The sequence below is a fragment of the Gekko japonicus genome, unplaced genomic scaffold (genome assembly GCF_001447785.1).
Source record: "Gekko japonicus isolate JY-2015 unplaced genomic scaffold, Gekko_japonicus_V1.1 scaffold1874, whole genome shotgun sequence".
NCBI classification, from domain to species: domain Eukaryota; kingdom Metazoa; phylum Chordata; class Lepidosauria; order Squamata; family Gekkonidae; genus Gekko; species Gekko japonicus.
Window position 1 is genome coordinate 171837 of NW_015173727.1, and position 15939 is coordinate 187775.

Genomic DNA, 15939 nt, shown 5'->3' on the forward strand with positions numbered 1-15939 from the left:
ACACACCCTTCTTCAGATATTCAGCACAAGTGAGAAAACCTTACGTTGCGTAAAAAAATATCTCTCATACCGCACTGCGCTTATTTATTTACTTCAGTTATAATCCACCTTTCTCACTGAGACTCAAGGCTTTGAAATAGGCAGGAACAGTCTCCTGTGCTACTTCTGTTAGCTCCAACATTCACCAGCATGATACGAGAAGCCTTTCCTATTTCCCACCTGGGAAAGGGGAGGTAGTGTTCTTGCAACATACTGGGCTTCACATACTTTTGTTCACCTAGATTTCAGCAGCAGAACAAGAAATGCCTTCTTCCCTCCCCTCATAGGGAGAAGGGAGGCAGAATTAGGGTTGCCAGATCTTACCTGGGTCCCAGCAGGGGGCTCCATCCCAGCTCCTAGAGTCTTCTGGTGCACGCGCTTTGTGATGACATCACCCGGAAGTGACATCACTGAGCCAGGCACATCGTGCAGGGGGCACTCTAGCATTTGGGTAAAAAAAACCTCTATGGTCACCTCTGGGTGATGTCACCACGCCGGGGATATCGGGCATGACAGGGCTCTTTGGGGGTGGGGCTCTCCCCACCAGCCAGCTGGCCAGTAGTGGATCGGGAAGCCAGAAAGCAGGGGAACCCTAGGCAACCCTAGGCAGAATGTTCCACGATGGGCAGGGCTGTAGAGCCTCTGGTCTCCTTCAAAACTCAGCCGCACCACATGAGAAACCCTTCTGCCCCTCCCGACTCAAAAGATTGGAGAAGGAAGTCATAAGCCCATGTCAACAGACTAGGATAGTTGATTTATGGAGGTCTGGCCCAGATGTGATTTAAACAAAGAAACATCACAGGAAAATTGTAAAAAGTGTGGCAAACATATTTATAGGTTTTTACAAGCAAAAAAGAAAACCAGAATTCAAGCAAGAAGAAGACTCTCTTCTAAAATCTGATCAGGTTAGCTTCTTTTGTGAATACAGTGAGGGCATAAAAGCACACTTATGTACAGCCAAACCTCAGTAGAGCTACACATTTCATTCTGCACTTACTTTACTTAAAAAATTTCTGCGCCACCCTTCTACCCAAAATGGGTGTCTAAGGCAGTGAACATCAAAACATTAAACCATTTAAGACATTAAAGCAACATTTAAAATACAGCATATATAAAATATTTAGACAATTCAATAAAAACATATAAATATACAACACAAATAACACAGCCAGGGAAGAGGACCTACAACCATTATTTGGGGTACAACAAAGAATGCAAAAAGGTCTTCACCCACTGGTGGAAACAATGACAGAAGGAGCCAGTTGATTCTCCCTGGAGATCCAAAAGTTTTAGCGCCATGGCCAAGAAGGCCTTTCTAGGGTTGGCACTTGACTAGCCTCAGCCAGCAGGGGCACCCAAAGCAGGGCCTCCAAAGCCAACTAGAGTGTTTGGGTAGGTTCCTATGTGAGAAGGCCTGAAGATTCTTCAGGTATGTTGGCCCCAATCTATATAGGGCTTTAAACGCCAATCTGAACATACTGAATTGAGCCTAGAAGCAAACTAGAAGCCAGTGCATAAGGGCTAATAGTGGAGTGATATGATCCCTATGACTCTTTCCAGTCAACATTCTGGCCGCACCATTCTGTATCAACTGTATATTCCAGACAGTCTTCAAGCGCAGCCTGACACAGAATACAGTAATCTAATCTAGATGTTACTTGGGCATGCACCACAATGGCAATATCTTTCCCATCTCTAATAAGCGAGTTTTGAATTGCCATCTGAACCTCTGGAAGATGTACCAGCTACAAACATATTTTAAGGATGTTCAGTTAACTGGAAACCAGTAGACATATGCCTGTACAAGTGGGTGGCCAGGTCCCAGTACTGGGAGCTTTGGATGTTAACTTCATGTAGCAAAAGCTGGATGTTAACTTTATGTATAAGAAGCTGTTGCAGTATGATTCCTCACTGTGTTTCAAAGACAAAGTAAGAAACCCTAGATCACATGGGAAGTCCAGAACATATCTCTTTTTCCTCCTCAGAACTTTCATAGATTTCAGTGGAAGTTGCTACAAGTTTGAACTGTCTCACGACTGTGACCAAATGCTTTGTCTTTAAATGCCACATTGGGATTAGGATATCTGACTGCACAAGCAACCCAAATAATTGCTTTGGGGCACCTATGAAGCAATATGCAATCTGATGGTCATGTTCCAGGGTTCCATACAATGCTGCAGGAGAACCTAGTATGCAGCTCTGATTGAGCATTGACACTTTATAGGGAATCCAAGCAGGGGAAACTCATCTGGGAGCTTACCTCCCATATAATACTTCATTGCCCCTTGTATGATGAAGAGAGACAGCAGTTGCTGACACCCCTTCTCTCACGTTTTAACCCCCTGGCTCATTATCTTACATATGATGAGGATTGTTTGATGAAGTTTTTATTGGCCGATACTTATGATTCTGTCACACGCAATGTTGCTAAATATTGTTACTTGGTAATCAAAAAGCGCAGAATGTATTGTAACTCGAGCCAGTTATGATGGAATTGACCGGTTTGGTATTTTAGTAATTAAGGCCATAAGGATCCTATGTTGTAGATTCTGTGCTGTACTATTTTGGTCTATTTTGCTGGTCTTATGACTGTTCTTAATAAACTTACTTACTTACATCTGGGAGCTTACACAGCTATCAAAGAACAACCAAGAAGGTGGGGCAGCCCTCTCCAGTAGAAGGTGAAGCTAAATGAAGCAAGGGGGGAAGACACAGAGTGACCTGGCTAGGCAGAGATGGGAGAAGAGAAAGGCATGCTAAATGATATACCATACAAGCTCTAAAGACCTGCTTAGGATACATAAGGAAAGGGGAAAGGGCCAGTGAGAAATAGAATTTGGGATATCAATGATCAATCAGTGATCAATGATCAGCCAATCAATAGTGCTGCGAAATATTTTGCCACAGAAAACAAACTTGAACGAAACTGGGCCCAAGCCTTCTCCTTTGCTAGAAGGGGCCAACAGTGGTACTGAGTATTGTAAACCCACACTGTCAGCTCTGTGCTGAAGCCAGAGTACAAATGGGCAGTGGGGGCACTCTCTCTCAAAAAACACAGAGAATACTTTCAAAGGCTGCTCCTTGCAAGCAAAGTGTTGTGGCCACTGGCCAGCCATGACTGCAATCATATCCCACACAAAGGATACTGTGGCAGTTGGTTCCCTTCCTCAAATGCAATGATCTGGCAACGCTATGGTCACCTTGAGACTAGGGGCTGTCCTTGTCCCAAATCGGGAAGCTGCAGCTGGTGCAAAACGCGGCAGCCAGGCTGCTGCTGAGCCTCTCTATATGAGAGCACATCCAGCCTGTGCTGAAGGCATTGCACTGGCTGCCAATAGCATACCAGATTCGTTTCAAGGTGCTGTTTTTTACCTTTAAAGCCCTATATGGTCGAGGGCCTGCGTACCTGAGGGACCGCCTTTCCCCACATGTTCCCCAGAGAGCACTGAGGTCAGGGTCGCAAAACCGCCTGACTCTCCCTGGTCCGAAAGATGCCAGATTGGCCTCGACCAGGGATAGGGCCTTCTCAGTGGCGGCTCCATACTGGGGGAATGAGCTCCTGGAAGACATCAGGGCCCTGCAGGACCTTCTACAGTTCTGCAGGGCCTGTAAAATGGAGCTCTTCCACCAGGCCTTCGATTAGGAGCCACCACTGGCACCAACACATGGATAACATCTGAACTGCTAACTACTGAACAGTTAAGGCCCTCATGTTGAGAGCAACAAGAACAGCTAATGATACTGGTATGGCCACAGTGTACTCTCTACCATCTAACCTAGCCTTGGAGAGGCTACCACCATCTACATGCAACAGCACTTTCTTTACAAATTTGATTGTTCGTCTGTATTTTAGATTATTGCTCTGTTATGCATCTATGTTTTATTGTATTTATTCTGTTGTATTTTAACTTGTTGTAAGCCGCCCTGAGCCATGTGGGGAGGGCAGAATATAAACTGAAAATAGAAATAAAGAAATAAATAAAAATTATACCTCTTTTTCTCAAACCAATGTTATATAGTTAATAATTGTAGTCTAGCATACCTGGAAATCTTCAGCAGGCTCAGTTTTGGGCTTCTCTGGTAACGTTTCTTCATGTTTTAATTCTTTTCTCTGTGTCTCCTTCTCTGTTTTAGTAACTGCTGGTTCCTTGTTATCAGATACAGCTGGTGGAGTAGGTTCGATCACATGGCTCTGAGCAATAGCTGGTGCAGATGTAGGGCGTGTGCTTCGGTCAGGTGTAACCACGGCCACTGCTGAATAGAAATAATTTTATTTTTAAAAAGACATCAAAGTAAAAACAAAATCAAGATCCCAGCCCACCACCACCAAAAAAGGATTTCAGTCACAGCACTGCAACCACCACCACCACAACAAAAAGATGTGCAAAGCAATGGCAGATATAGAGTAGAAGGCTGGAGTTTAATTTCTTTTGAACAAATATTGAACAAAAGTTAAGAAAGCAACATTAGAAACTGCAAAAGGGACACACAGGAAATGCTAATCAACAGTACATTGTGTAAAAAGGTTCTCCATTTCAAGTGTCATTGGTACAAACTCTGAATAATACTGTCAATATTAGATTAAGTTACGTTAACTGATTATTGCTGTTGATAACCACATCATAGTACAATTAAGCCAGAAAATTTAACAGTGCAATCCTATGCACGTTCATGCAGAAAGGTTCCACTAAGTTTATAACTTAGTTTAGACTTGCTGTCTGAGCCTCTGAAATATGTATTTTTCCTAGCTACAACCATACTTTTAAGGGTTTTCAAGTAACTGAAAACTAGTAGGCATATGTCTGCACAAGTGGGTGGCCAACTCCCAGCCTTGGAAGTTATCTTCATGTAGTGGAAGTTGCTGCAGTAGGACTCTTCAATGTGTTTCAAAGGCAAAGAAAGAAACCCCAGATTACAAAGGAAGTCCAGAAAATAGTTCTCCTCAGGTACTAGGACAAGCTACTGAGGGAAGAAGCTATGTCATAAACTCCTCCAACATAGGAAGAAGACACAAGCAGCTGCTCCCATTCAGCGATAATTTCAGAGGCAACAAAAAAGCATGGCATAGGTGCAGTATTCCTGCCACTGACACAACTAAAAGCAATTTATTAAAGGGTACCTAGTAACCAGATGATGCAGAGGTTCTTAGCAATGCCCTGTGTAAAATGACTGTTTCTTCAGAAAACTGATATTCAGTTATGTGACCAATTAAATATACTTAACTGACAGCATCCTGAACAAACTCAAGCTAAAGTATGATCTGCAGATATCAATTATTCCTACAGTCTAGATTTCATGCCTCCATGCGCAGTGCCAGAGATGGGCAAATTACTCCCCCACGAGCAGTTTCAACTCAGGAAAATGGCTCCTCCTCTCCCTGTGCCATTGTCCCAAGCTCAAACAAGCTCCAGGGAGCCTTAAAATGCCTTTTCTTGCAGCTGCCATGTGACTGCAGGAAAAGCACATGTAGTTTGGCCCTTAGCTCTAATCTAGAAGCACTAAGACAGTTAAGAGACTGTTAGGAGCCCACAGGATCATACATTTCCTCTCCATTTGTAATGTCTGCACTGTGTCTGTCCCTGCCACCTCCGACACCCCAGGTCTACTCAAATGCCAATACTGCAAGTTCAATACATGCTTACCCACACTGATCATACATTTGCCCTAGACTATGATGTGAACAGGCAGGGAACAAGGGCAAAACAAGACCTCAGAGCATACACAGTGCAAAGGTTAGAAATACATCCAATCCATATCTGAGCCCTTGCAAACCCAGTGCTTCTGGATGTTCTCTCACTTTCACAATGCCACACCGTGTCAAAAAGAAGAAATCATGTCAATTTTTTCCAAAAAGCAAGAATGGCATTAAGCTTCTAGTGATTTCTAGACATACTCTTTCTCATCCATGAGTGCCATGCCATAGGGAAGGGTGGCTCCCTGAAATGAGCACTAGTGAATTAAAAAATGGTGAGTGGGAAAATGCGCACACAGCCAGGCTTAGTATATATTAGCCACAAGAAGCCATTACTGCTATACCTGACTCCTCCTGAATCGGTTCAAGTAATAGTGACTTTTGTTCTAGATCGTGCACCACAACTGTTTTTTCTTCTTTCTCCTCTTCTTTTATTGTGCTTATGTCAAACTTTTCATGAGCTAAAAAAAGTTACGCATGCTTTTAAATGTTCAGAGAGCAAAAGGGGGAGGGCAAAATTACTAGCACTAAATTTACAGGCAGCATTTACCTTGCCTGAATGCCAACAATTCAGAGTTATCACTTGTCTACATTTTTAAAAAAAGATACTAGTAGCGCCCTACATTTAATAAATCGCACACTATGCAGTGTAACCAAAAATTGTGAATGTTACGATGAAAGAATAACTATATCCTCATAAAGACTGCATACTTCATGTTTGATAAGATGTTTAGTCATATGTTAGTCTTAAGAAAGAGTTAACATGCATTTACATGCTGCTTTTTAGGGACCAAACATGTTAAAGCAAAGGTAACCGATGGTAATGGGGGGGGGGGGAGACCCACACCTGCTACCTGCAAGTCACTACCCACCCACAGCTTTGCTGATCCTTGGGGAAGTGGTTCAAGCGCAGAATCTTAAATGCTACGACCCTGGACCTGTTCTGAATGTTACTTCTCAACTGCATCGATGCAGGCAGTGAAAGACAGCTGCACTCAGATGCACATGCCTCCTTGCCTTCCTCTCTGTATGTATGGACAGTAATGCTCCAACTGGGAGATCCAGACTGCATACACTCCAGCTTAAGGAGGTTCTGCATTTTAAATAACTGCAGGAACTTTTTAATTTGCTGGCTGGGGCTGGGGAAACAGGGAAGAAATGACAGGAAGAAGCACATAAACCGGAGGAACCTCTCCCAATTTTGCCATGTGAAAAGACAGCAAATTAGTAATATTCAACCAAACCTCCACACAGAAAAAGTTGGCAGTTTAAAAGGTTTTTGTATTCCATGCAGTTCAAGGGACTTCATTATGATTTAACCCGGAAATCAGAGCTGGTTTAGTAATGATTTCAGTGATCAATTCCAGTAGGATAGCTATGTTCTTTTTTGCCATTAAAAGAAAGAGCACTTCAAAGACATACAAACGTATTCTGGCATAAGCGTTTGTGAGCCAAAGCCCTCTTTGTAAAGGTGCAGCTGACAAAGTAGACACTGACTCACAAAAAGTTTATCATGCAATAAATTAGTGTCCATCTTCTATAGCTTGCTGATCTTGCCATCACATTTCACTATTTTCCTCTCAGTACACACTATGTTAAAATTCTGCTCTTATTTGAAAACACACAGAGCCTAACTACATGTTACAAAGAAACATTTGCAAGCATGCGAAACAAGAACCAAATGCTTCTCTGCTGAAGAGATTCTGCATTGTCCTAGTTTGTGCAAGACAAATAGCTGTTCTACATGCAGATGCTTTTATTTTGGCACAAAGTGGGTATCTGGATCCCAGCTATCTCAATTTTTAAAAAACAGTTTCTGCTACTCCTAGCATTGGATATTGTAGATACCTAGACATAATAAATCAAAAGTTTACTTTTTCTCTTTTGAACTGGTTAGTAATGCCTTCTCTAGCTTAATGGAGCTTACGGTAGCACTGAAAAATAAGAAACACTGGATTATGTTCCTAAATCCTCTCATATAATGCTGCTAAAGTACAAGAAATGGAGTAAAAAAGCAGCAGCTATGTTACAGTGGAAGGCCATCACACTTGTACCTGAATGTATTTTTAATGGTTCCACTAATTTTGTTTCTGCAACAGGAACTTCCAAGCTGACCTCCTCCTTGGTCACTATTTGTTTCTTTTCAATATTCTCAAGGCCATCTTTAGCTAAAAGAATTGCATGGTTAAGGTTATCAGTACAGCTGGAAGAAAAACTATTTCTATAATGTTAGGTGAAACATAATCAAGACTGTGCCTGCAGGATTACAACCTAACTCCATTAAGCACCTAGGCCTAGGGTCTGGGAGATCCGGATTCAAATCCCTACTCTACCATGGAAGTTTGCTGGGTGTCCTTGGGTGAGTCACAGCATTCTCAGCCTAACCTACTCACAGGGTTGTTGTGAGGATAAAAATGGAGGTGGGGAGATGTAAGCTACTTTGGGTTTCCACTCGGGAGAAAGGTATAGAATAAATGAAATCAGTAAGCGCTACACAAACATTAAAAGTTGGCCTTAATTTTACCATAAGAGATGCATATATCTAAAGACAGTATTCTGTAATTTTCTCTGAGCACAAGTTCACAAGTTTAAATACCGATCATAATTCTATCAGTTGTGCACTGAAGTACTAAGAAGAAAAGAAAACTGATTCTACCCAGGGCTGGGATGCTCAACTCTGTCAAGTATCTCTGATTAACATTATAGTGTGCAACATCAACACACCAGGAAAACACTTTTCAGTGTTCAAATGCAAGGATTTGAGGGAAAGCTGGATTCATGCAAAACGGAATAGACAGTGAATAAACATACTTAATTTGAATATAAATAAAAGATGACCTTCCTTAGAGACAAATAAATCCAACTGCTAAGAAAAGTTGCAGCGTAGAAAGTGTTGAAGCAAGGAAACAAGACTGAAGTTAGTTCAAGACTCCTTATGACAACAAGTGCATATGGAAATACATATCACAAAGAAAAGCTGTGCAGCTTGAAAGCATCAATTATTTCTGAAAGGAAGTGTTAAGAAAGTCATGCTTTTAGAGACTAGTTTAACCCCTGGCAAGAAAATTCAGAAGACATCATGAACAAGTAGGAAACATGGCTATAAATTCAGGGAAGATAATTTTAGGATTTCAGTGTATTTTTCCACACAGCAGCTACAAATCATTCAAATTAGAGAACACTGGGGAAAGAGAAAGGGCTCTCTGCTATTACAAAAGTTCATCCTGATAAAACCTAATCAGATGTCTCCACTGCAGCCATTTGACAGCTAGTCTAAAGGTTCAAAATTTTGGTCTGAGCCACTAAAACCTGCACTGCTACTGCTGGTTCATATGCCTTGAAGACCCAAAGTACAGAAATGGCCATCTATGCACAGTCTGGTTTAGAACTCCTTTTATCTCATCACAAAAGGGAGACAACGTGCCAGAACATGTGAAGTATTTCAGAACCAGATAAGATGTCTCAGCTCATGAAAGGGACAGTAAAGGCACTGCAGAAAGAGATGGAGAGCGAGAGCAAGGGACAGAGAGAATCAGAGCTACGCACAGCGATACCTGGCTTCTCTCGAATTTGTTCCACAGGCTCTGATTCCGGAACCCCAACACACACCACATCCTCCTGCTTCTCTTCCTCTACGAGTATGAACGCAATTTTTTGAGAGGTACGTTTAGCTGAAGAAATTGTGCACATGTTACAGAATATACAAAATGCAGTGTGTAGAAAGAGAAGGCTACAGATTTCAGTGCAGACACAAGGATTGTTTGCCCTCTTTGTTGCTGGTTTTTGGGCTTTCAACTGTGCATTTAAGAAAGTCAAACTTTGCCTTAAATAATAAAGGGCTGATTTTCTTCCCCAGACTGAGAATTGGTAGCCCTCCAGGATTGTACCCACAATGTAACCATTGTTACTACATCTGTTTAAACCTACTGGATCTCTTTAAAAAGCAACTTACACTTGCATTTTTAAACAGATGATTATTTAACCATGATTATCTCAGACAGTTTTTTCACACTATATTGATCTAAGAAATACAGAAACTATGCTTATGTTTCAATTATTGGCAGTAAATGACCCTGAGCTCCTCATAGTACAAAAGTGGGTTATAAGTTTAGATAGTAATAAAATAAATTTAAAAAATGGAAGAATAATGTACAGGCTTTTAAAAAATGCTCTTTTCAGAATTCCAGAGCCCAGATTTATTACTACTGCAGGGGCCTCCAGAACCACTCTGTTCAATGCTACCAGGTAACATACGAAGCCCTGGACTTTAGAAGTGGGTGCCCACATCAGTAGCATAGCATCAACCCTCTAGAAACTGCCCCTCCCATGTGATTCCCCACATTACACAGCAGGACTGGAAGTAGCATTACAGTGTGTTCCAGGCCACTAAGAAGGCAAGAGGCAGGGTTAATTTACAGTGCCATACACAATGACTTCATAAAACAAAATAATTTCAATAATCATTTGATCCAGTGGGGCAGCCATGCTAGTCTGTGGAAGCAATATCAAAGGAAGGGAGCTGTGGCACCTTAAAGACAAACATACATATCATAGTATAAAGTTTTGTGGGGTGGAGCCCTTCTTGTCAGATACAATGGAATTAATCATTCAGTAAGATACAACTTTTAAGAGTAGCTAAAACCAACTGAGGAGCTGCGGTGGCTCAAGTGGTTAAGACGCTGAACTGCAGGCTGTGGAAGGTTGGTAGTTCAGCAGTTCGAGACCCGATTGTGCCGCATGACAGAGTGAGCTCCCGTCTCTAGTTCCAGCTCCTGCCAACCTAGCAGTTCGAAAGCAAGAACTTGCAAGTAGATAAATAGGTACCACTTCAGTGGGAAGGTAACAGCGTTCCGTGCGCCTTGGTGTTTAGTCATGCCAGCCACATGACCACGGAAACATCTTCGGACAGCGCTGGCTCTTCGGCTTTGAAACGGAGATGAGCACCGCAACCCTAGAGTCGGATTCGACTGGCTTTCGAGCAAGGGAACCTTTACCTTTTTAAAACCAACTGAAACACTAAGCAGCATATGTATGCTGTATATTTACAAACAAGTATTGCATGTGTGAGGGTCCTAGAACACTGAATATAAAGTTTAGATACTCACCCCCATCAAGGCTTCTAGAGGCCCGTTTACTTGCTGTCCGTTCAAACTGTGGTGCAGGTCTGTCAATCAAAGCACTAGCCTGCCTTGTTTGGGCCTGAGTCCGACCGCTGTAGCGGAATTTAGAGCCCAGTGCCAAGAACCTGCTCTTGGGAATTGCTTCAGTGGACGTTAGCCTAGATGACACACATGTTATAGTTAGTAAAACTATACTAACCAACAAACCAACAACATAAAGCAACATAATATTCAATATTATGCTGTGATTATAGCTATCTACATAATAAGATCCTATTTCATGCTAGTTGGAGTCCAGGCACAATGATATTCCACCATTTGCATGTCAGAAAGAATTAAATTGCTGCACTTAACAGCAATGTAGAGGGAAAGCCCACCCAACGTTATTGACAGTAAGTGACCCAGACCCTATCAACAAGGACCCCCAGGATGGTACAATGTACACTGTAAGCAGAGAGATGTGTTATGCCCTTATGCACTTTCCCGCAATACACCTTGCTCCTTACTTATGGTCAAGTCCTTGTGCCTCCCCATCTGCCCCCCCCCATTAATTTTCAGAGGTCTTGATTTATTTGCTGTATTTTGGAACCTATATGGATGGTTTTAGAAGTCCACCTATGAAGCAATTCAGTGGAGTAAAAAGTAATTGTGTTTTACATGAACATATAACTCAATCAGGTTGGGGGGACGACACATACCTGAAAAATGTGTGATGCTCAACACAAACTTTCCATAGTTTCTTGGCTGCACGATAACTAGGAAGCTTGAATCCAATTGTACTTTCATACTGCTCATGCTACAGAGAACAACAGTATAGAATAAGTTTTCCTAGGTATAGTGGATTGCCTTGCTGAGATGATACACACACAGATTACAGGAAAAAAGTCTAATTAACACTCAACAGGTATCATAGTCTTATTGAGCAGGTAACATCATACATTAAAATGGTAATATTTCCCATTGGCTGTTCAAAAATATTATGTATTTGCTGAATACATTAAGGTCAAAACAAAGTCTCATACCACTTCTGTATTCTGACATAAAAATTCAAAACAGCTCCCTATTTTGGTGAAAAATTAATTGGGCAATGATCTGTTAATGTGACTATCAATAGTAGAATACACCAAATTCCACAAGTAATGTCTAAGTCACAAAATACCTCAGTTTATGCCCCCTGAAGTCTCCAGAGCTATAACCAGCCCCTCCTGAAAACCTGATGGGGCCTAGCCTGCTTTGGATGGAGATTCCACAAAGCTGGCTCCATTTTAGAAAAGGTCCTGCTTCTTATGGTCACCAGGTTTACTTTTGATGGCAAAGGAATATAAAGCAAGGCCTCTCTGGATGAACACAGACAGAGGCTCACGAAGGAGGAGGAAGTTAAGTATGAGAGCCGGTGCCCATTTAGGACTTAGAGACAAGAACCAATACCACAAACTGAGTTCCAACATGGTAACTAATTGAGTTCCTTTAGTATCTTCCTGAAGTTCCTTCCAGCTGCTAGCTGGGTAGTACCATTTCAAACCAGATACTAGATGCAACTAGGTTCAACAGTAATCCTGTGTTAAGTACCGTAAAGGGATCAAGCTAATAAGTTATACAGTTGTGCATGAATGTAAACAGATCTCTCTGTATAAGGTACGAATTGTATTGCTGCTTACTGGGAGACTCATCTACTTAGGCCAGGGGTCCCCAAAATGCTGTCTTATGGGCACTATGGCACCCACCAACAACTTTTCTGGTGCCTGTCAAGTGTTTTTAGAAAGTGGGTGGAGCTCGGTAGGGCTTCTGCCCAGCAGGGCTTCTGATTGGCCACTGCAGATCGGATTGGCTGTGTAAATATTTTAAAAGTTGCTTTGGCAGCACAAAGATCTCCCCTGTATGAGTGAAGACAAGCTGTATGTATGCAAGAACATATATAGTTAAGTTTGTTCATTTTAAAAGGCATCTTGTTAAACAGAGCTTCTGCCTGAAATTCCGAAGAGTTACTATTGGAGTATGCATTACCTCAGTTTTGGGTTTGGCTCTAGATCTTGTGGCAACCACTTTGTGGTTTTGCCTCCCACCCTGTGTCAGAATTCCAAAAGTGTGCAAAGGCTCAAAAAGGTTGAGGACACCTGGCTTAGTCAATGTCTTACAGAGTTAAAAGAACATTCATAAGAAAACTGGAGTGAAATAGCATTGGACTCCACAGCCTACCTCCCCAGGTCGAATTTTAATAAAAAAGCTGCTGCGTTTGTAAGAAATCTTCAGGACTTTGGGCCAAGGGAAGCGATTGATTCTCAGCTTATCTTTATAGACAAGAAGGCCACTGGAACAGACTCCCAAAGTGATATCCACTCCTTCTAAGTCCTGCAAAAGTGAACAGAGGTTGGATCACATTTTACGGGTGTTCACAGATCCATATTCCAACAGGTTACAATCCAAATTATTTGCTCTCCACACTCTTTGCTCTCTTCTCAGTCCTCTGAATTCATAACTGGCCTCCTGTTATGTAATTTTTACCATGCTACCGAGTCAGTCACACCACTTTGCCATGTGCTGAGAATCCTCCCTGGATTTTCTTCAGTTTCTTTTTATGCTGGCTGCTTGATGTCTCTAAGACAGTCCTGTTCAAGTAGTGTGAACATGTTTTAAAAGTTTATACTGTATGTTGTCTGAACTAAGCCCAATCCAACAATAGAGAACACTGACTCAGGAACACCTGTTCCTTTGCACAAGTTCAACTAGCTGATATAGCTAATGTCTTTGCAAGGCCACTAGATACAATGTTCTAAGGAATATTTTCAGAGAAAGAAGTCAGTGCTGGATGCCAGAATGGACCAGGACTGCAGGATGACTTGCAAGAAAAAACCAAAATACAATGGAGCCTAGCCAGAAATCACTTACTCTCTATGTATTCTTGCCATAAAAATACCTCCTCCCTTTACGCTAGTGTCTGTGAGATGTACAGATGAGACCTCTCTGGAGCCTGAGGAAACCAATGAGAATCACTGCCCTAATGAAGTAAGTTTCACTAAAAGGTAATGAGCAACATCACTTACTGGGAATGCTAACAGAGAATTTTTGATTTGTTGTTTGTTTGTTTTGCATCAAGGACTGACTTTTCCCCTCAGGAAGTGGCTTATGTGACAAACCATGATCTTTTAAAGAGGTCAAGTAACCTGAGAGGGACACCTAGCAGCAACAGTACTTTTACTTCTCTGGTTTTCCACTCTCAGTGAGATCACTACAGCCATTTTAAGATATCAGAACAAACATGGGCTTGTCCACAATAGGCACAAGCACCCCTAGTTGTTAGGACCACACACAGTCCTTTCCTGCTCTCCCTTGTGTGCTGAAATAAGAAATGTGGTTGTATGAATATAACTTTTGTGAGAAGCCCTGAATCAAACTCCAGTTTTTCATGACATCTAAATATGGGGGAAGGGGGATTGGCTGTTTCAATAAAAAAATCCGAAAAACCTTCCAAACTCCTATTTCACTTTACTAATTCAGATCTTTTTATTCATCTTCAAAATTGTATAAGCCCATCCTTTCCACATCAACAGATCTTCAAGGCATAATCACCTCATAAAACATCCCCAATTAAAAGCATAAGATATACAGGACTGTAAGAATTCTCTAACATGCTTCTAAAGGAGTGCCTCCTCCCATAAAAACCTTTCTGAGATATGAGATCCACTGCTGGTTCTCCACCTTGGAAGTCTCCATTGTCTATATTAAGAAGTTCTAACAATGTTGTGTTATATTTGATAGTTATGTATGTTGCTGTTTCTTTGATTTTTTTTCCATTTTATGTCTCTATTTTTGTTCATTATTTAAAATATTTGTATTCTGCCTTTCCACCGAATTAGGGCCCTCAGGGCCATGTTGTGTTGTTTTATTTTTATATACTATAAAATTTTATTCTTGTAAGCCGACCTGCATACTAATGTTATAAAGAAAGGAGGAGTATAAATATGCCCTGTAGTGGATCCCACAAACATACATTTCTTGTACAGGAATAAATAGGCCCTGCAGAATTCACAAAGCCTGCAAGAGAACTGCCTCCTTGAAACAGAGCTTACTAATGGGATGTAACTAAGCCCTTAAATCCAGAGGCCCCAGGTTCAGAATCAGTTGTGGGATCAAAGGCTTTCTCCTGCAACAGAGGAACTGTCGGACCCTGGACAGGACAAAGCTGCATATTTTGACACTAGATCAACACCATGCCTCACAATGTAATAACACTGTTATACATTGGGGCCTGAGCTGAAACAACACAAAACTATCACCAAGATGTGGCCTCCTTGGCTGAGAAATTCCTTGGCTTCTACCTCTTTTGCAATCCTACAAAACTAACACTTCCATTTACTCATGAAACTGTGGTTTTACTTCTCATAAGGCTGGATTTTGCTCAAAGGGGAAAATGCCAGTATTAAAACTAAGGCATCACAGAACAGTAAAATTGCAGTTTAAGTAATATGGATGCCCCTTCCCCCAAAAACAATTTTTTCCCTACCTTTGCTTGGTGAAGGTCGACTCCATACATTGATAACTTTTTGGCATTCTCAAGAAATTCCAAATCAGCCTGAGCTGGAGTCATTGATCTGCAATAGTACAATTAAAGGAATACACTAAGCTATTGCATATGCATTTAACAAAAGAACTAGACACGACAATCTTGTAAACCAATTTTTCTTTTAATCTCTTTATTGTTACTTCTTAAAAAAGCATTTTTGAAAAAAATTACACCCTATCCTATCAATATCTATTTGCTATGACATTCCAGAACACGTTAGCTTGCAAGCATATAGACAGCAAACTAACAAAGGCAGAAAAACATAGCCAAAGTTCATGTTTCCAAAGGTAAACTGAGGAAAGAAGTATTTACTAGGGATGTGCATTTCGGGATCCCGAGCCGAAAAAAAGCAGAAAATAACATTTTTTGGCTTTTTTCGGCTTTTGGGATCCCGAATTAGCAATTTATGCGCTTGTCCGAATCCCGAAAAAAAAATCCCAAAAAAATTCGGGAATCCCGAAAAATTCGGGTCCATTATAACCAATGGGGCCATTGAAGTCAATGGCAAAAATCTTCTTGAAACTTTG

The 15939-nt window shown here is 41.4% G+C and overlaps 1 protein-coding gene across 15 annotated transcripts in view; it reads right to left on the reverse strand.

Moving 5' to 3' along the window:
* The window catches only part of EPB41 (erythrocyte membrane protein band 4.1), an 87060-nt gene that overhangs the window by 52070 nt on the left and 19051 nt on the right, over nt 1–15939 (reverse strand). For 4 of the 15 annotated variants that reach the window (XM_015423399.1, XM_015423397.1, XM_015423400.1 and 1 more), the window contains exons 7-14: nt 15353–15440; nt 13048–13200; nt 11550–11647; nt 10837–11009; nt 9286–9402; nt 7786–7899; nt 6076–6192; nt 4082–4293 (exon numbers count right to left, since the gene is read on the reverse strand). In XM_015423399.1, coding sequence (XP_015278885.1) covers nt 4082–4293; nt 6076–6192; nt 7786–7899; nt 9286–9402; nt 10837–11009; nt 11550–11647; nt 13048–13200; nt 15353–15440 — 1072 coding nt within the window. Of the gene's footprint in view, nt 1–2243; nt 2300–2669; nt 2727–4081; nt 4294–6075; nt 6193–7785; nt 7900–9285; nt 9403–10836; nt 11010–11549; nt 11648–13047; nt 13201–15352; nt 15441–15939 lie in introns of those variants that run through there. The other 11 variants (XM_015423408.1, XM_015423406.1, XM_015423407.1 and 8 more) reach the window with 9 other exon arrangements.